At 50.0% G+C, this 25725-nt stretch overlaps 1 protein-coding gene across 3 annotated transcripts; it reads left to right on the top strand.

The window, feature by feature from the left end:
- Positions 1-2404: 2404 nt before the first annotated feature.
- On the top strand, positions 2405-24756 carry OGDHL (oxoglutarate dehydrogenase L; the record flags this gene model as incomplete). Of its 3 annotated transcripts, XM_081268616.1 has the most annotated exons (22): positions 2405-2608; positions 4261-4425; positions 8216-8318; positions 8706-8821; positions 9190-9344; positions 10193-10339; positions 10982-11072; positions 13538-13717; positions 14078-14206; positions 15679-15858; positions 16221-16373; positions 16901-17003; positions 17487-17615; positions 18592-18742; positions 19883-20010; positions 20854-21032; positions 21531-21602; positions 21722-21847; positions 21959-22031; positions 23367-23530; positions 23704-23858; positions 24633-24756. In XM_081268616.1, 22 exons carry the CDS (start codon positions 2405-2407, stop codon positions 24754-24756), a joined length of 3027 nt encoding a protein of 1008 aa, XP_081124742.1. The 3 variants fall into 3 exon arrangements, with proteins under 3 accessions (XP_081124742.1, XP_081124743.1, XP_081124744.1); XM_081268617.1 differs by lacking the exon at positions 4261-4425; XM_081268618.1 differs by lacking the exon at positions 15679-15858.
- Between the last annotated feature and the right edge of the window lie 969 nt (positions 24757-25725).

Below are 25725 nucleotides of genomic sequence, written 5' to 3'. Positions count from 1 at the left end.
AGACGGTTTTAACTGCGATCTCAGTTCCCAGACGAGAAAACTGAGGTTTCTAGAGGCTGAACTGACCTAAGGAAGTGGACGAAGCCAACATGGAAGTCTTTCCCATCTTCTGGGAGATGGAGGGGGCGAGGTGATAACCTTGAGGCCCCAGCAGGCAACCTAGGCTTTAACTGATCCCAGAGGGCCCTACTCTAACACCCCCTTCCATCCTTAAAGATGGTTTTAACTATGGTTTCAGTTCCCCAAAGAAGCCCAAGCCCTACTGTGCAGCCCCTCCTCACCTTTTCCCACTTCTGGGCTGTATCTTAGGCCCTTACTCTCTGGCAAAGAAACAACCTCCCCCCCCCCCCCCCACACACACACACCTGCTTTCTCTTGGGTCCAGCAAGCTAGAGTTGAGGTTTATTCCTGAGCAAAGCCCATCCAATTCTCAGAGCATAAAGAGGGAACAAAGAGAATGCTTCCTAGCTTTGAGGTCTTGGGAAGAACCCCTCTTCTGACTTCTGTTAACTGATTTTTACAAGGGGTAGGTACATTAGGAAGCAGCTCTCACCTAGGCACCTGGACAGGACCTTGTATGTGGGAGCCTTAGTGGTAGGGGTGTCTGCAGTTGTGTTTCTAAGATTGGGTTGGTGACACTGCCCGGGAGGTGGGGGGGACAGCCCCAGGAGCTGCCCCACACAACTCTTCTAGTTGGCAGGGACCTCACAAGGTGTCTCTCAACTGTTTGCCACTGCCTTATACAGTGTGAGTAGGGCCTGGCAAGGCTGGCTGGGGCTCTGGCTGTAGATATTGAATGTTCTAGGGCTCCTGGGTCTGCAAGCCTTCCTTGGGTAGGAGCTGAAGTGGTATGCTGGCTACCTGCCTGCCCAACTGGGTGAAGGCCACATCAGTGTCCATCAGCTGCCCCAGTGTTCAGTGTTCTTAAAACTCGGTGTTCCCACACTGGGCCAGGCTGGATACAGCCAGCCTTTGTTCTATTCTGGCCTGAGTTCTCCTATTCCCTATGGGGGTGGGGCTTGGGCTGTCAGCAGAAGCAGCTTCAGCCAGTGGAAAGTACATTGCCCATAAGAGAAATCTGGGGTGACATCTTGATTCTACAGTTAGGAAGACACAGGCCCTGTCACCAGCATAGCCTCTTCTTCCTCAGTTTTCCTGTTTATAAAGTGGGGCTGATAGGGGCCCACAGTGGTATGCTGAGAGGATCAAGTGAGTACTGTGATTGCTTCAGGACCAGTGCTTCCTAATAGTCTGCTCTTTTTTTAAATTTTCAGAATGGATGGTCTTAGTGCCTAGTTTCCTTTGCTGTGTGTGGAATAGGGACAATAAAACCTCCTAGTTGTTTGGGATCTTGCAGTACTCCAGGCCAGGAGCTCCTGGGCCTGGTGGCAGGCTGGGCTGGTGCAGCCCCACATTTGCCAGACAGAGCAGGGGTTGTGACCCCCAACTATCTGACCCTTGAGTCAATGCCTTGGAGAGATGCTGCTCTAGGGAGAGCCAGCCCCAGGGGGCCCTCACTGTAGGGCCTGGCCATAGTGGCTGATGGTGATGGGCACACAGCCCAAAACTTTGGGAGCTGAGCATGTGGGAGGGAAACTTGAGGAACTTGGGACTTAGAGCCCTACCAAATTCACTCAATATTTTTGAGTTTTTAATTTTTCTACTGTTTAGACTTGTTGCTGATTACCTGAGGAACCCGGCCTTCCTTGATTGAGGAGACCCTCCCCTCTGGCTCATGTGAGTTTGCTAGGAGGTGGGAGGGCCATATCCTACCCTGCAGTGGAAGTTGAGCCCTTTTATAAAGTCCAGGCAGTGGGCTTCTAGTGGCTGGTGGGGCTGATAAAAGGGATGGGTGGAGGTCAGGGTGGAGGAAACCTGGTGGTAGAGCATGCCTTCAGGGACATTGGCTCAGGGTCCAGCATAGGCAGGACCTGGTAACCATTATGCCTCAGAATGTGTGTTTTCTGGGTTGCTGAGCCTTGGAAGGGACAGTAGTCTTCTCCCTACCGTGGGGGCCCTGGTGGGGTAGTTCTGGTTCTGCACACCCCTCACGGGCTAGGGCTCCCTACACATTAGCAAGTCCTGTTCAGTATCCAGGCAATGGTTGGACTAGGGCAAAGGAGGAGCTGGGTTGGGATGAGTAGAGCCCAGCAGGGCTGGGCTTATGGATGTTCAGTGTCTCTTAATGAGGTTTACTGAGCTGGGCCTTCCTGCTAGACAGTGAACCCAGGGGGTTGGAAGATTATCTCATTTACCTCTATCTTATGGCCTGGACCAGCCCCCAACCCACTCCCTGCTGCCCCCATGGGACTGAGAGGTGCTGATGAGTGAGCACATGGTTTTCAAAGCCTTCCCCTATCTTGGTCCTATGGTTTACACCTCTCCTTCATCATCTATATCCAGAATGAGTCAGCTAAGGCTGCTGCCATCCCTGTTCGGGGCACAAGCCACGAGGTTTCTGGCTGCACGGTACATCTCAGTGTTCAACTGGCGTGGCAGGTCTTCTGGGTCACCAGCCACCTTCCCTGGAAGCAAAGGTGGAGGTGGCTCCAGTTACATGGAAGAGATGTACTTCGCCTGGTTGGAAAACCCACAGAGTGTTCACAAGGTTGGCACCCGCACCTTGCCTGCCGAGTGGGAGGGAAGTCTCTGGGGCCTATTGTGTTGGGGGTAGTGGAGAGAAGCAGTCTGCTTGCTGTGTAATCTTGGATGAGTTTCTTTACTTCTCAGATCCTCAGCTGTCCCTGTTTGTCTGTCTTCATGTAGAAGAGGACAACTTCATGCCTTCCTGCTGATGAACTGGCTGGGGGAAGAGGTCTTGCTCTAGAGGTCCTGATAGTGCCTGTTCAGTCATACCTGAGGCATTCACTGCCCCACTAATATGCTGCATTGTCTCCAGATACCCTCTCATGTGGAATTAGGCCAATAAATGTTTATAGGTACATGATCAAATAAAACAAATACCATTTGATGGTTAAAAAGAAGTCAGTCAGATAGCAGGGTGAAAAGTGAACTTGCTTTCTCTCCCCTTCACTCACATTTTTCAAAGGAAAGTGAACAGACACATGATCCAGAGCCAAGCAGTATGAAAAGACCCAGAAAAACACCCTTCCAGTCTATCACCAGCTGATCAGATCCTTTTCACCCCATTTCCTTAACTTTCTTTACATAAACTTACTGCAGACATAATTGGATTTTGTCCCCCTTTTACACAAAGTTGTACATAAACATTTTTTGCTGTTTTGCTTCTTGCTTTTTCATTTGGCAATCTGTCTCCACATCTTTCCATGTCAGTATGTGAATAGTTTTCTTGTGCTTTTTTCTAGCTGCATAGTATTATCTTGTGTGGGTGTGCCCTCCCTGTCCCCAGTAACAGATATCTGGTTCACTTCCAGCCTGGTTGTCATGAACAGTGCTGTGGTACATACTCTTGTATGTGTATAGCTATCTGTAGAAAAGATTTCCCAAAGTGGAAAGGTTGGGTCCAAGATTATCTGTGTGTGTGATTTTGGTGAGTATTGTTAAATTGCTTTCCACAGAGGTTGTTCCAGTTGATTCTGCCACTGGCATTGTATGAAAGTGAGCAAAGGAAAACAATTTTACATGTTCTCCTAGAAAACTGATAGAAGTGCCTGTGTATAGGCGCATCGAGTAGCAAGCCACATATCCTCTTCTGCTTTGTTCTCCTTAGAACATATCTTCTTGGTGATATTCCACATCCACAATAATGAATGCACTTTCATATTTTTTAACACTGCATAATCCTCCAGATTCTAAAATTGATTTGTTTAGCCATTTTCCTGTTGATAGTCATTTAGGTTGTTTTGTAAATCACAGCCCTGCAGGGAACATCCTTGTGTATATACCTAGTGCACAGACTTGTGCAATGCCTGTGGAGTAAATTGCTAACAGCAGAATTGCTGGCTCAAAAAAAGAGCCATGAATGTGTAGAGTGTCTGCTTGCCACACTGCCTTCCAGAAGGATCTCTTTAAACCAGTGGGTGAAGGCATGTCACAACTGATATCACAACCGAAGCCCCTGAGCCACAACTTATAACCTTCTCTGCCCCCACTACATCAAACCAAGTCCTAAAAAGAAATGGGCTCTAGGTGAGGGGGCCTCAGCTAGCTGAGAAGGGTCTGTGAAGCAGAGCCCTGAGAAGACCCTGAGAGCTGTGGTCCCCAAGGATGCTCCCTGGGTCGCCCCTGAGTCTTCCCAGGCACTAAACTGGCTGTGTTCTTGCTTTCCTCCCTGCCCAGTCCTGGGACAGCTTCTTCCGGAAAGCCAGTGAGGAAGCCTCATCTGGCTCTGCTCAACCACAGCTTCCCTCTGTCATCCCTGAGAGCAGGCCCACAGTCTCTGGCCGGACCAGCAAACTGGTAGAGGACCACCTGGCTGTGCAGTCCCTCATCCGGGCCTACCAGGTACGGACGGACAGCCAACAAGGAGGCTCCTGGGACTTGGCTGGGTTCTGAGGGAAAGGGTCTCACTTGGCTCCAGTGTCTTCTCAGAGAGCCCTTCTTGAAGTTTGCTACCAAATACCATCTGCTCCTCTGGCTAGTTATTGTCACTTATCCTTCAGAGCACTGGGTTATTTTTGTGCATACTGATTAGGTGGCTTGTCATCTGTCTTCTGGAATGTTGTCTTTCCCACACCAGGCCCTCAGTACCTAGAGGAATACTTAGTAAGTAATCAATTCCACTCACTTGAATGAGAGGTAAGTGCATTAACCATAGTTAATGTCTGTTTTCTCATCAGGACTGGGTCCAAGAGCACAGGGACTGATATACAGCAGGTGCTTCATTAGCATTTGTGGAATGAATGAATAGTTCTGGTAAACAGTTCTTCCCCACCAGCTGCACATTCTGGAGACCTTGGCTTTCCTGTGTGGGGTCCCCAGTCTGGGCTCCTCTGTCAGAGAGTTCTGGTGATCTGTAATCTTGGTATTGACTGAACAGGGCTAATTGGATACTGTTCTGGGCATTCATGCCATAACAAGTGTAATCATTGGGGATTTCTATGGGAACTGGTGGCAGGAGGCATTTTGTAAGGGAAACTTGACATGCAGGGGGTGATGCTAGGGGATCCTGGAGGTCTGGGCAGAGACTCCGTGGGAGGGAGCAGCAAGCTGCTACAAGGGCTTGGGAGCAAAGATGCATTAGCAAATGGAAATGATTGCTCTGAATGAAAAGCCCTGTATGGGAGGGAAGTAATTTCCCTGGGTACCAGTTGTCCTGGATGGAAGAAGGAAGGTGAGCAGGTTAGGCCCCCCTCACTGGCCTGAAGACTCATTGACTTGGCCCACCAAGCAAACAGCAACTGCTTGTACTGGTTGAGCATCATTAATCCAAGGAATCCAAAATACTCCAAAATCTTAAACTGTTTGGGCATCAACATGACACCACAACTGGAAAATTCCACACCTGACCTCATCTGATGAGTCTGTCAAAACATAGACACTAACAATGTTGTTCAAAATCATTTTTAGGTCCTGTATATTTGAAATATAAATTAATTTTATGTTTAGACATGTGTCCCATTCCCAGGATATCTCATTACATACATGGAAACATTCCAAAAAAAGAAAACACAAAACAAAAACCCTGAAATCCCAAACAATTCTGATCCTAAGCATTTTGGATAAGGGATGCTCAATACACATTGTGTTTTTTTGGCTGGTTGAAAGAAGCAGAAAGTGATCTAACAATTGACTTTGACAATGAAGCACATGGAATGCAAAATGTATTAAATACAATAACCTCCAGAGTGCTGCTTAGGGCCTTATATTCTAGCATAGGTATTTTTTCATCTGCTCTTAGCCCCTGGATTCAGGCATTGTGACTTTATTTACTGGTAAAGGTCTATCTAAGGTGGAGAAGCAGGGTGGCTGCAGGCCCCAGCCTCTTGTGCCTGACATGGGTGAGTTCCTTCCAGGAGAGCTGTGGCCCCATACTTCTTCAGCAGTGAATAGCCATGCGTAATAATTTCTTAGATCCATTAATTCATTAGGAATTACTAATGAATATTGTTCTCATTCTATCTTTCCTTGTTTATTACCTGACATATTCTACCAGGAGAAAATCCCTTTGTCCACCTGGTTTATTGGGAGATAAATATTGTCTAAGAAAGGCAGAGTGGCACAGTCCTGTAATCCTAATGACTTGGGAGGCTGATGCAGGAGGATCACAAGTTCAAAGCCAGCCTCAGCAACTTAGCAAAGCTCTGTCACAAAATATAACATAAAAAGGGCTGGGGATGTAGCTCAGTGGTAAAATGTCCCTGGGTTCTATCTCCAGTATCCACCACTCACCATCCCCACCCAAAAAAGAAAGGCTCAGTGTTTGTTTTGTATTGACTGATTTCCAAAAATATGAAAATTATATCCTTCAAAGGTGATCAATGAAGGCTTTTCCTTTTTTTTTTTTTTGGTATCACACGAATGCACAAATTTAAACATATTTCAATTAGTTGCAGATATACATATGGTTGCTTAGGAAGTGTCTATATTCTCAGCCCTAACATGTTTAGCACACTTTTGCTTTCTGGTAGAACAAGATGCCAAAGTTCAGAATGTACATTTCTGCTCAGCCCTAGAATCATCTAAGTCTCTATGGAGTTCAGAATGTTCACTGGAATTGATTTGGTGATTTCAGTGGTCAGAGCCAGGAAATGTGCATGCGTGTGCGTGTGTGTGTGTGTGTGTGTGTGTGTGTGTGTGTATGTGTGTTTAGAAAGATAACATGTGCTGTCAGTTTATACTGATGTGTCTTCGTACTTCAAATGCAGGACTCAGGATTTGTCCTTGACCTCATCAATCTTATGGCACCATCTCCTTCCAAAGATGCCAAAAATAGATGTTCTGAAAGATGCCAGCACAATGGCTTATTTGATTTTCCTACAACCCACATGCAATAGTCTTAGAATAATAATGCTAACTCTGCTACTACTGGTTAGTTATAGAAAGCAGTTTATGACTTTTTCCCCTGTAGTTCTGTTTGTCTTCAGGGAATATTCCATTAGGTAATTAGAATAGTTCTTCTCTGTATATTTATGCCACTAAGTAGATATCTTTATTCATTTGTTTCATTTTACTTTCAGTTTTTAAAGCTGAATTTTGCTTTATAACATTGTGTAATGTTCCAAAGTCAAATCTTCAAAGCAAGATATATTCTTAAAAGTCTGGCTTCTAGCACTCTTTCCTGTTTTGTTTTATCCCTATAGATAATAATTTTTTCTTATTTTATGGTTTTCTTATTTTGTGATTTTATTCTTCTGATGTGTGTGTTTATATGTTCATACACAAGTGCATATTTTTACTGGTATGTCCTCTTTCTTGGATAATTTGTGATTCACCATACACACTTATAGAATTTTGCTTTTCCTAACAGTATTTTGTGGAGACTCATATGAGCAGAAAGGGATTTCCTCATTCCTTTTTTCTTTTTTTTTTTTTTTTTTTGGTACCAAGGATTGAACTCAAGGACACTTAACCACTAAGGCACATCCCCAGTCCTATTTTTGTATTTTATTTTATTTATTTATTTTTAAAACATGATTTTTTTAAAATTTATTTTTTAATAGTTTTTTAGTTACAGTTGGACACAATACCTTTTTTTTTTTTTTTTTTTTTTAATGTAGGGCTGAGGATCAAACCCAGCACCTCACACGTGCTAGGTGAGTGCTCTACTGCTGAGCCACAACCCCAACCCCCCTATCTTGTATTTTATTTAGAGACAGGGTCTCACTGAGTTTTTTAGGGCCTTGCCAAGTTGTTGAGGCTGGCTCTGAAGTTGTGATCCTCCTGCCTTAGCTTCCTGAGCCAGTGGGATTACAGGCATGCACCACTGTGCCTGCCTCCTCATTCTTTTTACAGCTCTATAGTACTCCCCCGTTTGGATTTCCTTTGTCCATATGCTAGACACCTGTTGAATCGTTGGGAAATTTCTAGAATTTCACAGCTACTAATAGAACTATAGTGTATATCTTTGTGTATAAGTCTTTTTCTATTTTTCCTAGCTTTAAACAGGTGAGCTGGTACCAGCTTGGTGGCTGATGCTGAGGTCTCATAGACAGCCGCATTATGAAACCTGTGAGATCTATGGAAACTTAAAATCCTGAAGCTGAGAGTGAGGGGCTGGGGCTCTGAGCATCACTCTAGGTGAAGGTCTGCTTAGCTGAGACCTAGCCTGGCATGCCCTTTTCCCTCTTTCCAGATCCGGGGCCACCATGTGGCCCAGCTGGATCCCCTGGGCATTCTGGATGCAGACCTGGACTCATTTGTGCCTTCTGACTTGATCACAACCATTGATAAGTTGGGTGAGTGTTGCAACCCTTCCCTGTTGTCCTGGCAGTGACTGATCAAGCTGGTGCTTGTGGCCCATTGGGGGTGGAGGGGTCTTATGCCCTGTAGGGCAGTCTGAGCCCACTACTTCTGAGTCCAGTTAGCCCCTTCTGACCCTTACTCATCTGCTGTATAGTATCCCTGAGAGGGATGTGTTCCTATTTTCTCTAGCTGGTACACTGCCCAGAAAGCAAGAGGGATTTGTCCAAGCCCATTCTCATGGTAACCGATGTGCTCTAACAGTTTATGAACTTCCAGGCTAGACCTGGAAGGAGGTCTGAGGAGGTCTGGGGATGCTGCCCTTCCTCTTGGGCCTGACCTCCCTCTTTCTCCCTCTCTGCTATTTGGGGCTCCTTCCCCAGCATTTTATGACCTGCAGGAGGCTGACCTGGATAAAGAGTTCCAGCTTCCCACGACCACCTTCATTGGGGGCTCTGAAAACACCCTCTCTCTGCGGGAGATCATCCGGCGCCTGGAGGTGAGCCCAGGCATGTGTACCCAATGGAACTCTCTGGAGCATCTGAGGAGAGAGGGACGGCCCTCTCTACCTTTTCTGTTCCAGATGCCAGGGCAATTGTCCCTGTTCCTGGCTTCCCATTAAGACTCTTCCTGGGATGGGCGTGGTGGTGCATGCCTGTAATCCCAGCAGCTCGGGAAGCTGAGGCAGGAGGATCATGAGTTCAAAGCCAGCCTCAGCAAAAGCGAGGTGCTAAGCAACTCAGTGAAACCTGGTCTCTAAATAAAAGACAAAATAGGGCTGGGGATGGCTCAGTGACCAAGTGTCCCTAAGTTCAATCCCTGGTTACCCCTGCCCCCACACAAAAAAGATCCTTCCTGTCCCCCTAGACTACCTACTGCCAGCACATTGGCCTGGAGTTCATGTTCATTAATGATGTTGAGCAGTGCCAGTGGATTCGGCAAAAATTTGAGACCCCCGGTGTGATGCAGTTCTCCAGCGAGGAGAAGCGAACCCTGCTGGCCCGGCTTGTGCGCTCCATGAGGTTAGTACCACTCCAGATGGATTGCCCAGTGTAGTTGGAGGGGCCTGCTCTTGGCCTCAAGTAGGAAACAAGGAGGTGCCTGGCAAGGGAAGGCAGGACTGGATTGGCCTCCTCTGCTGGCAGTGGGGAGGCCCTTAGACAGAGCTTTGGAAACAGGTGCTCACTTAGTTTGGCCAAGAGCTGGTCCAGGAAAGAGCCAGGCAGGTAGGAAGGAGTAGGACTCCAGGAAAGCATGGGAGCAGGGGACACTCTGAACAAGGGCAGAAGTAACTGGATGTGGCTGTCGGAATGTTTGGGCAGAAAGCTGTCCCCGTGTGAAGTGATTATAGTGGTGCCTTATGGTGTGTGGAGGTGACTTCCTGACTGAGGTCTCAGAAGCTAGGTCCTCCCATGGATGCAGGGCTTAGAGAAGCACCTGGCCCAGGTATTGGGTGCCAAGGGACTTTCTGAGAGGTGAGATGTGGCTGGATTCTGAATTCTGCTGGGGAGGTGGTCTTTGAGGTCTTGGGGAGAGAGTATTTAGCAGTGTGGGCAGGAGAGTAGTGGCAGAGAGCAGGTGGGGGATGGCCTGTTGGGGAAGTTGGGTTCTGAAGAGGAGAGAGGTGGCATCTGGGAAGGTATGGGCAGGAGTCTATGGTGACCTGGCAGGACCCTCAGCCTGCCCTGACCTTGTGCTCCTTGCTGGGTGGGAGTGGTGTGCTCTGTAGGGGTGAGTACTAGATCATATAGTAAGAAGATGACTTTGTTCTTCCTTTGTCCTGGGCACCCAGCTCCTGTTGCTAATGAAAAGCCCCATGAGCTCCACCCCTGTCCCTCTCCATCCCTCCCCTTCCCTTTTCCCCAAGCAGGTTTGAAGATTTCCTGGCCCGGAAGTGGTCCTCAGAGAAGCGGTTTGGCCTGGAAGGCTGTGAGGTCATGATCCCTGCCCTTAAGACTATCATTGACAAATCCAGTGAGATGGGGATCGAGAACGTCATCCTGGGGATGCCACACAGGTGGGGCTGCCTTCTTTTCTGTCATTAGCTTTGTCCATTTTCCAGGCTCAGGAGACTGAGTTGGAAGGGATGAGATGGAAATGAGGGTGTTGGTAGGGTCTTTGGGTAAAGGCCATCAGCCTGGTAGCTTCTCTGAGACCCTAGGTCTGACTTCATTCCAAGAAGAGCCAGGTACTTGGCCAAAGCACATGGGGCTGGGGACTAGTCAAGTGCTCTGAGACTCCCTTTCCTCTGACCATGTTGCTATAGTTCTTGGGAGGGGCAGAATTTTGTAAAGGTATGCATTGTGCTTCTTGAAGTTCCTGTGGACATCAAGTGGAGGGCACATCCCAAGGAGGTGAAGGCAGGACCTGAATAGGTGGCCCTGGGTTGGCATTTCCTAGAGGGAAGGTGAGATGAAGGTGTCTATCCCAGCTATAAAGTGACTGCATGTCTCCCTTGACCTTGATGAAATTGTGGAAAGCTTCTTCACTAGCAGTTTGTATGACCAGAGTCTGTGGGACGAGGCACTACTAGGGCGGATTTCCCCCCCCTCACCTGATTCTGTTAGATCCCAGGTATACAAAGGAGAATGATGTTGCTGGACCAGTGGGGGAAAGTGGCATTGGTGTCAGGTAAGAACCAAGCCCTCTCTGGTTCCAGGGGCAGGTTGAATGTGCTGGCCAATGTGATCCGCAAGGACCTGGAGCAGATCTTTTGCCAGTTTGACCCCAAGCTGGAGGCAGCAGATGAGGTGGGTGCATGCCCTGGATACTGTGTCCCTGAGAGGACCTGGTATTTAGGAGATAGAATAGGGAAAGGCTGGGCTGAGAGCTTAAAGGTGAGAGAGAACTTGACATGGACAGAAGTGGAAAAGAGTGGAAGAGAGGCTGCAATATTTGATCCCTAAGGCTTTTGGGAACAAGTGCTGTCATGAGATAGCTAGGAGGGCCCTCTGATAATCTGGGCCAACCTCCTGTTTCTAGCTAGGGAAACTGAGGCCCAGAGAAATGCAAGGACTTTACAGAAGTTGCTCACTGCGGCTTATGTCTGTGCCTCTGTCCCCAAGTCCTGTCCACCAGCCTGGAAGGGCCCCCTCACTTGTTTGTTTGCCCAGGAGAGTCTTGGGAGATCAGAAGACTGCCTGTGGGGTTCAGCCAAGGACATGCTTTCCTACTCCCACCCGCCCCTAGCTGGCATGTGTGTTGTACATGCTGCACACCCAGCCGTGGCCATGCTAGCCCCTCAGTCCCCATTGCTTTCCCCCTTTCCTTTGCCCTCTGCCTCGTTCAAAGTCCTGCTTGTTTCTCCTTTTGGTGGCACTGAGCCTGCCCCTCCCTCCCCTGAAGCCTCTGTGTTCATTTGCCTTCAGTCCTAGTCTCTGGCTTTCTTCAGCCTGCCATGTGTGTCTGTCTGTCTGTATCTGCATGCATGCATATCGAGTTGCATATCTATTTTTCCCCTCTAGGATGAGGATAAGAACCTTGCCTTTAAAGCCCCAGTATCCAGTTCCACAGGTGCTTGGTTTGTTGAAATAAGTCACAATAAATTACTGCCCTAAGGACAATGAGTACATTGTACCTGAATAAGATCCAGAATCTACATCTGCTGGCTCCCAGCCCAGGGTTTTTTCCAAAGTCCTGTTCATTTTACTCAAGCACCTTGAACTCTCTAAGCCTCATTTTTTTCCTTTGTAAAACTGGGATAAAAGCACCTGCCCCACTGTGTTTGTGAGGAAATGAAGAGATGATGATGGTGCTGGTGGTGTGTGTGCGTGTGTACGCTGTAAAACTTGATCAAGGATAAGTTTTTAAAGAATTTCTAAATTTTTTATTGAAAAAAATATGAGCACTGTTTTTTTTAAAGGTAAATTACAAAAGAAATATGAGCATTGCTTAAAAAAAGTTTACACAATGAGAACGTTTCCTCTGTGAGACCCCATTCCTTTGGCCAGTTTGTGTGTGTGTGCTTATGTTTGTTCTGAGGTATGTGCTTCCAGAATGTTCCATTCAGACACAAATACAGTTACTCCATTACAGCCTTATTTGTAAAAGGCCACGGGAGCAGCCTTTGATGCCACTGGCACCTTGTTGTCCCCACATACAAGATTGTCATTGTTTTATACCAGCACCTGTGTGACACCCCAGGCTTCTTAAAGCTACGGTGTCCCCTGCAAGGGCATTAGGTCGTTGTAATGAGTGTCCCTGCACATATACAAATGAGTACATTGGTTATATGATGTCTGAGAAATACAGTGGCCAAAGCTAAGGAGGTAGGATCATATGACCCTCTGGGGAGCTTGCAGACATGGTGTATGCCTGCTGTGCCCCTGTCCTCACATACACTGTTGGATCTTTCTGTCTTTGCCAATATAAATATCAAAATGATTTCATTTAGACATATCTTTGTTATGAACTCAATTGAATATCTTTTCATATGTTTTTGAACCATTTATACTTTTTGTTCTGTAAATTCTCTGTCCTGGTTTTCACTCTAGGGCTTTTTGGGTTTTATCTTATTGATTTGTAAAAGCAGTTTGCACTTTGAGGACACCAGCCCTTTCCCTCACTTGTCTTGTAAGTCTTTTCCTCAGCTTGATTGTTTTCCCCCTAGCATGTGCCTGTATTTGCTTCTCCCACCCATGACAAGTTAATTCCTTTTTAGCTCTCTTATGATTTCTGGACTTTGAATATCATTTAGAAAGTAAGCCTTCCCTTACTCCCATATAGTAAGATACGTCTGGTTTACCTCAATACTGCTGTGGCTTTGATTACTTTGGTGTGAGGAGTGAGGAAGGGATTCAGTTCTGGTGTTTTCTAGAGGCCTGGTATATGGACTTAGCTCTGTTATGAGCTGCTCTTCATTCTCTGTGGTCACTACCACTTGATGGCCCTTCTTCTTGATGCCTTTATCCTTTCCCATGCTGTGGTCATTTAGATTGAGAGGATGATAGTTGATAATGCAGAGGGGGCTCTTATGAGAAAGTGGCTCAGGCGCTCCAAGCCTCAGGAGGAGCCGACCTTTCTGCTTTAGCTAGCCTAGAAGGGCGAGAAAGGCAGTGTGACCAGGAAGAAAGGTGGTTCAGAGACAGCATAGACTTCAGAGGAAACAGAAGCCAGGTAATGTCCCAGCCCAGCATGGGCTTGAGTGTCTTCATCTCCCTCAACCTGTTTGGCATGGGGTGGGGATAGGTTCATCATGTTCTACCTTGATCTTCAGGGCTCTGGGGATGTCAAATACCACCTGGGCATGTACCATGAGAGGATCAACCGCGCCACCAACAGGAACATCACATTGTCACTGGTGGCTAACCCCTCCCATCTGGAAGCTGTGGACCCTGTTGTACAGGGGAAGACCAAGGCAGAACAGTTCTACCGCGGGGATGCCCAGGGCAAGAAGGTGTGTGCTTCTAGCTAGGCCTGAAGGTGTTCTTTGAGGGTCAGGTCCCAAGGGTGGGGCTCTAGGGGACTGGTTCTGGAACCTGGGCTCAGCTGACCTGGACTCCAAGGACCTAGGCTCAGATATCTTGACCCCAAGAGGTTGGGGAGTATCCTGTGAGGGCTAGTCCCTGAGGGATTATGCTCTGGGACTTGGGCCCTGGGGGGCTAGATGCTGGGCCCTGATGGGTGGGCCTCTGGGGACCTGGGCCTTAAGAGGATGGACAAAGAGGACCTGGGCCCTGGGTCTTCATGGTAGAGGAGTCAGGGATACTGTGCATCCTGGGACATAGGCCCTGCTGGCTCACACCCTGTACTGCAGGTCATGTCCATCCTTGTCCATGGGGATGCTGCCTTTGCTGGACAGGGTGTGGTGTATGAGACCTTCCACCTGAGTGACCTGCCTTCTTACACCACCAATGGCACTGTGCACGTCGTTGTCAACAACCAGGTAAGGGTGGGCTTCATGCCAGGCCATATGTCTGTCACTGGAGATCTAGGTGGTGGGTTGGTGGGGACAGTGAGACACCCTGGTTGTCATCCCACTGTCTCACTGCCCTGCCACTTACTGGCATGCAGTCTCAGGCAAAGTACCTGATCCCCAGCCCACATGTCCTGATCTATGAAATTGGTAGATACATTTGTGTGTACACATGTATGTGTATGTGTGTGTATTTGGCCTTCTGTATCTGCAGGTTCTGCATCCACAGGTTTAGCCAACTGAAGTACAAATAATTGTGGCTGGGCCAATACAGTGTCACACACCTGTAATCTCAGCTACTCAGGAGTCTGAGGCAGGAGGATTGCAAGTTTGAAGCCAGTCTGGGAAACTTAGTGAGACGCTGTCTTAAAATAAAATAAAAAGAAGGATGGGGATGTAGCTCAGTGCATAAAACCCTGGGTTTAATCCCCAGTACCAGAAAAAAAATTTTTGAGGAAAAATTAAACCTGTACAGAATATATACATGGTTTTTTCTTGTCATTGTTTCCTAAACAATACAGTATAACAGGTATTTACACAGCATTGACATGGGTATTATAAGTTATTTAGAGATGATTTAAAGAATACAGGAAGATGCGTGTAGGTCACACACAAATATGATGCCAGTTTATTTAAGTGACTTTGAGTGTCCAAAGATTTTCCTGAGAGGGTCCTAGAACCAGTTCCCCACAGATACCAAGGGACAACTGTACTTAGTACAGAGAACGTTGAAAGGAATACAATATGGAGGCTGTGTGTGTAATAAGATGTTACCTTTAGCTTCACTTGAGCAAGTTGGTCTCAGATCACAGTGTCACCTGCCTTTTCTTGAAGGCAGCTGTGGTTAATAAGGGCTCATCTATGAGCTTAGAGCATTAACTAACTGCCTTATTTACAGTGCCATTGGATCTTCCTTGGGTAAACCTGCAGGCAGGAATTTAAGGAGCCCTTTTGATAGATGAGGACACTGAGGCTTTGGGAATTGAAGTATGTTATCCAAACTTGTGCAGTCACTTGCTGGCACACTGGGTTTTTCCAGGCCTGTGTTCGTCACTATTAACATAGAGAAGTGACAGATGGAAAAAGAAGCATGGAAGCTCTCCTGGTGCTCTGCTGTCCCTGTGGGTGTTGCTGTCATGTCTGACCGTGGAGCTGTTCGCTATTATCCTTCATGTCCTGTATTCTAGGTACCCTTGATGGACCCTCCAACCCAGTTTCTTGACCCACTGGGTCTCTAATAGAAACTGGGGCTTAGGGTGTAGCTCAGTGGTAGAGTACTTGTCTGGCATGCACCAGGCCCTGGATTCATCCCCAGCACTACAAAACAAACAAAAAAAGGGAACCACTGGGTGCAGTGGCACATGCCTGCTGTCCCAGGTACTCATTACTATTACTAAATAATAATAATAAAGGGATGCTGCTGGTTCCTTCTGCTCCTACAGATTGGCTTCACCACAGACCCCCGAATGGCCCGCTCCTCACCATATCCCACTGATGTGGCCCGAGTGGTCAATGCACCCATCTTCCATGTGAATGCAGATGACCCAGAGGCTGTGATATATGTGTGCAGTGTGGCAGCTGAGTGGAGGAACACCTTCAACAAAGATGTCGTTGTGGACCTGGTGGGTCTTGGGGACTGAGGCCAAGGCAGGGTAATGGCTCCTCCTAGCAATGCTAAGCAGGCCTGATGGGTTTGGGGTGCTAAGGCCAAGGCAGGAGTGAGTGGCCTGATCCCATCATGCAAGGCAGACCAGGTCTTCCAAACCTTCAGCACTAAGGGCTAGGACTGCTTTTTAGACAGGTTTAGTGCCACTAAGAGCTATCTGTGTGCAAAGTCCTGGGCATGGGACATTTGTTTAGTGATAGGTGATAATGGGTGCTTTCGAGAGCTTCAGAGTCTGCCCTGCCTGGATGTGACCCTGTTTTGCAGTGACTGCTGAGCACACAGCCTGGGCAGGGACTGAGCCCCCAGCTTCCCCTGCAGGTTTGTTACCGGCGGCGTGGCCACAATGAGATGGACGAGCCCATGTTCACACAGCCGCTCATGTATAAGCAGATACACAGACAGGTGCCGGTGCTGAAGAAGTATGCAGATAAGCTCATCGCCGAGGGAACAGTCACCCTGCAGGAGTTTGAGGTAGGCACATGGGCACTGGGAACAAGTTTCAGATAGAACTGGGTGGGAACCTTGGAGTCGTTACAGATGTCACCAGCTCAGTACTGGGCACAGAGGGTTTAAAGAAATAGTCAATGTGGTCCTTGTCCCCAAGAGTCCTCAGTTAACAAAGTGCACAGAGAACTAAGTACACAGTTACAGCTGGGTAGGGTGCAGCAGGTGCCATGATGCTTCAGGCAGGATTCCCGGGAGGCTTCCTATAGAGGGATCCCCGAGTTGGGTTCTTCCCCCAAATCATCTATAGACATGTTGGTCCTTCCACCTTCAGGGAACTCAGAGCAAGGGCTGTGAAGTCTTTCCTGGTTCTTCCCTCAAGCCCCTTACAGCAGGTCTACCAGGCCTGGCTACAGCCATGAGGTTCCTACAAGCCAGGAGGCAGAGAATTCTAGAACTTGATGAAGGGACCAGGGCTTATGAGTCTGGGCAGATGGAGCCTCTGACTGCCCTGGGCCTTGCTGCCTCCTTCCATATCTTTATCCTGACTCCAGGAAGAGATTGCCAAATATGACCGGATTTGCGAGGAGGCATATGGAAGGTCCAAGGATAAAAAGATCCTTCATATCAAGCACTGGCTAGACTCTCCTTGGCCTGGTGAGTTAGTGGTGTATGGCTCAGTGATCCACCTGAGCCTTGAGTTCTGGTACAGGGACAGGACTGAAATGGCCTTGGGTAAAAGCAGTCACTGCCCAGCTAGACACTGAGGCTGGGCCTTGCACACCCCCAGGCTGTGGGGGCCCCATTCCTACAGGTCAAGGTAGGTTGGGGCAGAGGGGTGACCATGTAGAGCTAATGGTCACGTGTGCTACCTGGAAAGGAAGGGTTGCTGGTGGGGAGCTCAGAGGGCTTCCCTGGAGGGGCAGGGCTGGGTCAGATGTGACCCAGGCCCTGGGGAAAGTGTGGGGCAGGTATAGGAGTACAGCTGTGGCTCTTCAGCGGTGGCAAGTCCCACAGATGGTCCAGAGCCAGCCAGTGTGGGTAAGGAAGCCATAGGCCCCTTAGTCCGGGGACAGCAGGCTGACCAGGGACATCAGAGCCTTTTGCTATCCAAATGTGAACAGTCTCTGTCCTTCTCAGGCTTCTTCAATGTGGATGGGGAGCCCAAGAGCATGACGTGCCCCCCCACAGGCATCCCCGAGGACGTGCTGACCCACATTGGCAATGTGGCCAGCTCTGTGCCCTTGGAGGACTTTAGGATCCACACAGGTGAGGGTGCTCTGTGGTCTCCAGTGCAGTCATTGTCCCAGACCTAACACCATGCCCTGTAGGGAGGTGGGTTGGGACAATAAGGGAGACTGCATGGAATGTCCCTGCTGAGCCCTTGGTGGCTCTGCTCTGCTCCTGAAGTCCCATTTGTGCCTCTGGGGTGCCCTTGATCGTAGCTCCTTTCATGGTGGGTGTAGGGAGTTGAGCACATGTGGATGCCATGCAGCTCCATGCCAGGGACCAGTCTCATATTGGGCACTTTGGGTTTTCCAAACACAGTTGCTGGGGAACATGACCTTGGCCAGGCAGAGGAGCAGAGAAGCAGGGGCTTCCATGGAGGAGGTGGTGGGGCCAGGACTCTGCTGGCAGGAAGGATATGGGCCTGCTGCTGGCATGGGCAGATGCCTGAGGTCAACCCCACAAATCCCTGGCTAATGAGCCTGGCTAGCACACCCCTTGCGTTTGGATGCTGTGGCAGCTGTAGGGCCACTACAACTGTAATAGAGTTTTAAGGGAGCTCCCTCACAATGTGCAAGGAAGCCAGGCATCCTGGGGCACCTGCTGATGATGTGAGTGCTCCTCTCTGTGCACAGCACAGGGTGTTTGTACATGTACCAGACTCAATCCTAAGTCTCTTGCTAGGCATGTGATCTTGAGTTCATGACTTCCCTCCTCTGAGCCTCGGTCTCCTCACCTGGAGAGTGGGACACTCCTCCCTGTAGGGTTGCTGTGAAGAATCCTGACTCAGTGCATGAGTATCTGAGACTGGCTCCTTGTTCCCACAGAGAGGGGTTGGCTGTTTCAGGTTGGCCTATTGTACTGGCTAGAAGCTGGAGTTGGGGGCCGGCACTGGGCCCTCCTGCAGCTTGCCAGTACCCTGCTTTTACGCTAAACACTTACCCCAGGACCTTTGCTTCAGCTGTCCCAGAATAGTTGTCAGGCTCCGGAGGCCCTCAGACCCCCTTCCCTTCTGCAGGCCTCTCTCGCATCCTGCGTGGCCGTGCAGACATGACCAAGAAACGGACAGTAGACTGGGCGTTGGCAGAGTACATGGCCTTTGGCTCCTTGCTGAAAGACGGCATCCATGTGCGGCTCAGTGGACAGGACGTGGAGAGAGGCACATTCAGGTAAGGGCAGGATAGGTTCTGGGTCCCAACCTCTGGGCATTGGTCATGTTCCTATAGAACCTGTAGGGGAGCTCATTGCTCAGCAGTGTTTGGGGTATCCCAGGGTCAGCACAGGAGATACGGATGAGGGGCTGGCCTTTCGTCTTCTTCCTGGACCTGGTCTGAAGACCCAAGGAAGACTCCCTTGTCTAGCTGAGGTTTTCACAGCTAATCCCATTTGCAGCCACAACCCCCAGCCAAGGCCGAGTTATCAGAGGGCTGCTGACTTCTCTCTGATTCCCCTGCAGCAGCTGTGCAGAGCTGATTTCTTGGCCCAAGCTGGTGACTCATATCTAGTGGTCTGGTGGTCATCTCTGGTCCTAGGATTCTTTATTTTTATTTTTTGTTGAACTGCGGTCAGACCAGCCTTCCCTATCTTGCTTGTTGGATCTCACACTTACTATGGTCAACATCACATTTTCCTGATTTGGGCCCCCAGCTGTTTCACATCCTTACTCAGTGCCATGTTGGCATGTCATGCTGGTGTGGCTTGCAGAATTCAACCAGCTATCTTGCTCTTGCTCTGGTTGCTCATCTCTGCTGGCTTTGCTCTAGCCAGGGACCTAGGCAGCTGCTTTGCTGCCCCTTGGCTGCACATCGGCCCTTGCCAGGGTTCAGCCAGGTGGTCCTCTTTAGGTGTCAGCCTCAGGTCCTGCACAGCAGTTCCTGCCTCCTTAGAGGTTGGACAGGGCAGGTGAGGTAGCAGAGGAGTCAGCAAGGTAACAGCAGGACAGTGCCCCAGAGGTGTGGCCTCCTGGGATCTCAGGTTCTTCCTTGCTTTTGGGAGGTCGGCAGGACAAGTCTCATCGGGTCTCTCTGTGAGTGAGAAGCTGAAACTCAGGGAGGTGCCATGACCTGAAAATCTTGCTCCCAACCCCCTGGTGCAATGTGTGGGCAGTGGGCAGGCCAGGGGCAGGCAGGGGAGGGAGGTGTAGGGGGAGGGACTGTGGCAGCTGTCTTGGTGTCAACATCCTACGGGACCCTTCAGGTTTCATGGGGTGTTGATGAAGGCTTGCCTGCCTCTGGCTGCCCAAGCTCCCCTGCTTTGGAATTGGTGCCAGCCCTCCTACCCTCTGTCCCTTTCCTGGTCTGTCTCCCCAGTCACCGGCACCATGTTCTCCACGACCAGGAAGTTGACCGGAGGACGTGTGTCCCTATGAACCATCTGTGGCCTGACCAGGCCCCCTACACCGTGTGCAACAGCTCCCTCTCGGAATATGGAGTCCTTGGTGGGTTAGGCAGGCCCTGAGATAGCTGGGGACGAGGGAGAAGCTGGGAGGGAGCCAGGGTTATGGCCTGGGAGGGCTGCAGAGCTCAGAGACTCCTGAGGGGGCAGGTACTGGGCTGCCCCCTACTGGGGACATGTGGGAGATGAGATTCTGTCCTATCCTGTCCCCTCAGGGATCCCAGTTGAAGAGCCTTGCTTGCCTTGTGTGGAAGGGGACTTTATACACCAGAGCCCCTTCCCTGGACACCAGCCTTGGTGGGCTGGGACAGAAAGCCCAGTAGAGTCCCTTATGGGACATGGCTACTGACTGGCTCTGCTGCCTCCATGTTCCTGAGTCCCATCTTGCCTCCTCTGCCCTGCACCCCAGGAATCCTGTACTGAGGTCCCTTCCATGGGCTCTGGCTCCCCTATGTCTGCTATATATGCTTCCCCTCAGCTCAGCCATTGGCTAGCATGCTTCCTCCCTCACTCCTCTTCCCAGAGTTTAGCCACCCACTCTAGGGAGATGCCTCTGGGCCAATTCCTCCCCTTCCTCATCCACATCTCTGCACACATTTTTGGGTAGTTCTTGGCATATGGTTCCTGCTACCTCCCAGGTATCTTTGGCCTTGGCTCCTGGGCTAGTTAAAGCTAAGCCTGTCCATGTATGATATAAGAGATGAAGGTGACGTGCATGTTGCCAGCTTCCAGAAGACCCATCCTGGCCTTTGAGTCCCAAGGAACCCCTGGGTTCTTCCTGGCTTCTTGGGAAGGATGAGCTTGGGTAGGAGGGCTGGGTTTCACTGGTCCGACGGCTGTTTGGTGACAGTATGCAGCAAGCCCTATCTTGGTGTCTTCTCTTTAGGTTTTGAGCTGGGCTACGCCATGGCCAGCCCCAATGCCCTGGTTCTCTGGGAGGCTCAGTTTGGTGACTTCCACAACACAGCCCAGTGCATCATCGACCAGTTCATCAGCACTGGTCAGGCCAAGTGGGTGCGGCATAACGGCATTGTGCTGCTTCTGCCCCATGGCATGGAGGGCATGGTGAGGACTGTGGTGGCTGGTGGCGAGGTGGGCTCTGGTGGGGAGATCCTTGGCCCATTGCAGGGTTGAGGGGTTTCTGCCTTCTATGGCCCTGGAGCTCAGGGATCTGCCTGATGGGGAGGGAAGGGAAAGGCCAAGACAGGGATGAACCTACCCCTTTCTGGCTTGAGGTCTTACCCTCTCAGTCTCTCACCTCCCCCTCTGTGTGTCTGCCTCCTGGGCTTCTTTCAAGATGAGTCCTGACAGAAGTGCTCACTCACTCAGTGGCAGCACTGAGAAAGTGTAACTTATTACCTCTTCCTGCCGCCCTGCACGCTCACACATGCTGGCCCTGGGTGGATCCCCTCTGCAAATGCCCTGCCTGCTCTTGCCTCACATTCCTGGTTTTTCCTTGTGGTTCAAGCTCCAGAGTGAGGGCACTTCCCTCAGGCCTGGGGTCCCAGCGGGGCCAGGTATGCCCTGTGTAGGTCACCTTGGCCATCTCTTATCTGCTTTCAGGGGCCTGAGCATTCCTCAGCAAGACCCGAGAGGTTCCTGCAGATGAGTAATGATGACTCTGATGCCTACCCAGTGAGTGCTCCTGCCATCCCCCAGGATGGGGGCCACCCTGCTGGGCCTTGGGGGGCCAGGGTGTGGGTGCAGCATGTGACTTCCTCCAGTCACCACTGACCTCCTTCTGGCCTTGGCAGGTGTTCACTGAGGACTTCGAGGTGAGCCAGCTCTACGACTGCAACTGGATCGTGGTGAACTGCTCCACGCCGGCCAGCTACTTCCATGTGCTGCGCCGGCAGATCCTGCTGCCCTTCCGCAAGCCGGTGAGCTGAATTGTGCCTGCCCCCGTAGCACCTTTTCAGTATGAGGGCTGAATGTGGGAAGCCCTGGACAGGTGGGGACAGATGATTGCTGAGCATGTGTTTCCCTTCCAGCTGATCATCTTCACACCCAAATCTCTGCTGAGGCATCCAGAGGCAAGGTCCAGCTTTGACCAGATGGTGTCCGGTATGTGCCAAGCCTAGCAGTGTTGGGTGGCCTGCACTGGGGAGACATCCTACGTGGGGCCCAGTGGCCTTTGCGTGGCGTCTGCTTCTGGGCTTCTTCTGTTTTCCTTTCTGTCTGGGGCTCTGTCAGCCCTCTAATAGCTCTTCTCCTGGTCTCCACAGGCCATGGGGTTGGGAGGTTGGCACTGTGGCCAGCTCTGGTCACTTGTATGGAGCTGTAGGGCTAGAGGTGTGTGCTATCCACCCTCCTTAGCCACCAGCAAGGCTGACCTGGCTCTGCCAAGGTTGTTCAGAGGTGGGAGGCCAGTGGAGTGCTGCCTAGTTTGCTGTGCACTGTCACTCATTCATTAATCCATCTTTTCACTCATGAACCAAACACACATTACTGGCCTTGGGGACCTGGGTCCCCCTCCAGAAGCTCTCAGTCTTATTGACCTTGGGGGGGTCAGAGGAAGCACATGGAAATCCAGTGCTGAACTTGAGATGTGATTCCGTAGAGAATCAGGGATAAGCAGGTACAAGGCACTGAAGTTGGCAGAGTAGAACCCCCTTGGTCAATAGAAGAAGCACCAATGGGCCATAAAGGGCCTTAGTGGCATGGACAGGTGTTGGTTTTTCCCCTGTGTCTGGGTGTTCCTTCCAGTGTGGGAAGGTGGCTGAAGTGGGCAGTTCTCAGCTCCTGCAGTGGGACTGGACCACCTGGGCTGATGAGCTGGTGCTGACCCTTCTCCTGTGGGACTGGCTGCCATTACCCTGTCTGCCTCAGTGTCCTCATTTGGGATGCAGTGATGCGGGGACACTGTAGCGGCTTCTTGAAAGGTTTTGCAACCTGCTTGATCTGGTGCATGATGTGACCTCTGGCAGAAAAAATGGATAGGGCTTCAAGATGGGGGCTGTACTGCAGGTCTGAGGGAAAAAGAGGGCACAGTGGCCTCTCAGTAGCTACTCGTCATCCAGTGTGGTGAATGGGGTGTCATGCAGGGAGTGGGCACCACTGGAGGTAGCAGGTCTTGGACAAATGATGATGCCATCAGATCAGTCTCCTGCAGGGGCCTGTACTCCTAATAACCAGCATCTTAAATATTGATGCTCCCAGGGTTCTGCCGATGGCTACAGCTCCATCTCCACCCCTGTACTTGTGATATCTCAGGGTGTCCTCTGTCCCTTGCTCTAACTTTTAGATCAAGAGTTGCCAGTTGTAACCACAGGCCTAAGCCTGGGGTTAGACTCAGCAGCCAGGGAGAGCCTGGGGATGTTGGGGATCTTTTAGGAGCTTCTCTGTGTGTGCTTCTTTCTCTGTGTGCTCACGTCACTGCCATGCCATATTGGTCCCCAGGGACCACCTTCCAACGAGTAATTCCTGAAGATGGGGCTGCAGCACGGGCTCCTGAACAGGTGCGGCGGCTCATCTTCTGCACGGGAAAGGTGTACTACGATCTGGTGAAGGAACGCATCAGCCAGGGCCTGGAGGAGCAGGTGGCCATCACACGCCTGGAACAGGTGTGCCAAACTCCTCTAGTGATTAGAGAAACAAGCAAGATTGACTCGCCAGCCCCCAGCTCTGGGCAACATACCAGGCAGGGCTGGGAGGGTCTGCTGAAGGATGGCTCCTGTCTTGGGAGCCCTGGGCACACTTCCCCTCAACTGTGCCCCATTTGTCCTTGCTTCCCCAGATCTCTCCGTTCCCCTTTGATCTGATCAAGCAGGAGGCAGAGAAGTACCCAGGAGCGGAGCTGGTGTGGTGTCAGGAGGAACACAAGAACATGGGATACTATGACTACATCAGCCCACGCTTCATGACCATCCTTGGCCACACTCGCCCCATATGGTACAAGACTTGGGGGACCAGTACCTACCCTTGCTTCTGTTGGGACTGCCTGTGGCTCTGGGCTTGATGACCCCATCCTGGTTCTGCCTGTCCTATTGGCCGTGCTACTTGGAGCTGGCCTTTATTCTTTGAGCCACATTTGAAAACCTAGGAGTTGAGCCCTGTAGTCCCTGCTGGCTCCACGTGTTCTGACTGTGATGGGTTAGTTTCCCCATCAGGGATGGAGCATCAGCATTACCACCTTTATACAGAGTAGACCTTTGTTTTTGTTCTGTAGCCAGAGCTGAATTACAGAACCTTCTGCATGTCTCAAACCTCCATCCTTTGAGCCTAGCTTCCTTATGTAGACTCTGTGAACTCTTTGTCTCTGCAGCAGGATGATGATAGGCTTAGACCCCATGGACAGATTAGCCCTCTGAGGTGCATGGCACATAGTAGCTGCTCAGTGCTTAACATTAGCATCACTTATCTTTGGGAAGATGGTAAAGGGGTATGAGAAACTCTAAGTCAAAAGTGTGTTTGTCCCCAAAGCCTTTAAGTTGTGGCCTCATTTATTTTCTTCATGGGCAGATCTAGTGACATAGAGAGGGCAGTTTCTCCTCCCTGTTCTATAGCTGGGTAGCTGAGTTTGCCCCAGGTCCTCACCTCACTGGGAGTGGTGTCCAGACAGTTCCCACAGCTAGGTCAGCTCTCCTCAGATGTGTGCCCTCTAGTCCTGGGGTGAGTGTGGGCTGAGGCCAGGCCCACCCCTCCCCTTAGCTGTCTCTCCTCCAGGTATGTGGGCCGTGACCCAGCAGCTGCACCAGCCACTGGAAACAGGAATGCACACCTGGTGTCACTGAAGAAGTTTCTGGATACTGCCTTCAACCTTCAGGCCTTCGAGGGCAAGACGTTCTAGAGTTAGTCAAGGCCTACCTGGGTCTTGCTGTGGGGTCAATTGGGGATTTAGGAGGCCTGAGAGGGGGAAGGACTACTTGGTGCCTCAGGACCAACCATTCTTATGTAGCGATTGAGGCCAAAGAGTAGCACTGCTGGCTTCGGTACTATACCAAGTTTGGCCTTCATGTTTATTTCAGAATCTGTAGGACTGAGAAAGTCAGAGGGGTCTGATAGAAAGGATATAGTTCTAGAGTATTCCCCCAGCTTCCCCAAGCTTTCTGGAAGCTTTTGTGTTATTTCCCCATCTGTGTTTTTCATGTCTCAAGACAGCCAACAGCGGTCCTGTGTCACTCCCATCCTGGCAGACCTGGATGCCATTCACCCTATCCATATCCATCTGTAGATTCAAAAGGAAGTTCGCTTTTGTGCTCTTAGACATGGAGATTTCAGCAATAACAAGCAGGTGAAGCAAAACCATGCCAGGTGAATTATGTATGCTCTGTTTTATGGGGCGTGTCCTAAAGGTATGTCAGCTTCAGTGTGAGATGCAGCCACAGCTCATGTGTACCAAAGTAGAAAACCAAATAACAGAAATAATAATAATAATAATAATAATAATAATAATAATAATAATAAAATGCCTAAGAGAGTTTTGCTGTTTTCATTTCCTGTTGTAAAATCAAGGGAGGAGCATTTTGGTGCATTCTGGGTAGAGAGTGGGGAGAAAGAAAAAGATAAACATGTAGAGGACAGATTTTCCTCCAAGCACAAGGCATTGTTTGCAAGTCTTTGGCTTCATTCCTATCCAGCTTCTGTTGGCTTTGCTTCCCACCAAGATGCTGGGGAGCTGAAGCACAGAGACATTCTGCTTTCTACAAGTCATTTGTTTACTTATCCCCTTCCCACAGTACTTTCTCTTTGTTAGATGCTCAGCACTGGGGTGTGCTGGCTCTTCAAACTCAGAAACTCAGCTAGGTAGATGCAATTT

The sequence above is a fragment of the Spermophilus citellus genome (assembly GCF_964194105.1).
Source record: "Spermophilus citellus genome assembly, chromosome: 15".
Classification (NCBI taxonomy): domain Eukaryota; kingdom Metazoa; phylum Chordata; class Mammalia; order Rodentia; family Sciuridae; genus Spermophilus; species Spermophilus citellus.
The sequence above is the reverse complement of the archived record's forward strand: the minus strand, read 5'-3'. Positions and strand labels throughout refer to the sequence as shown.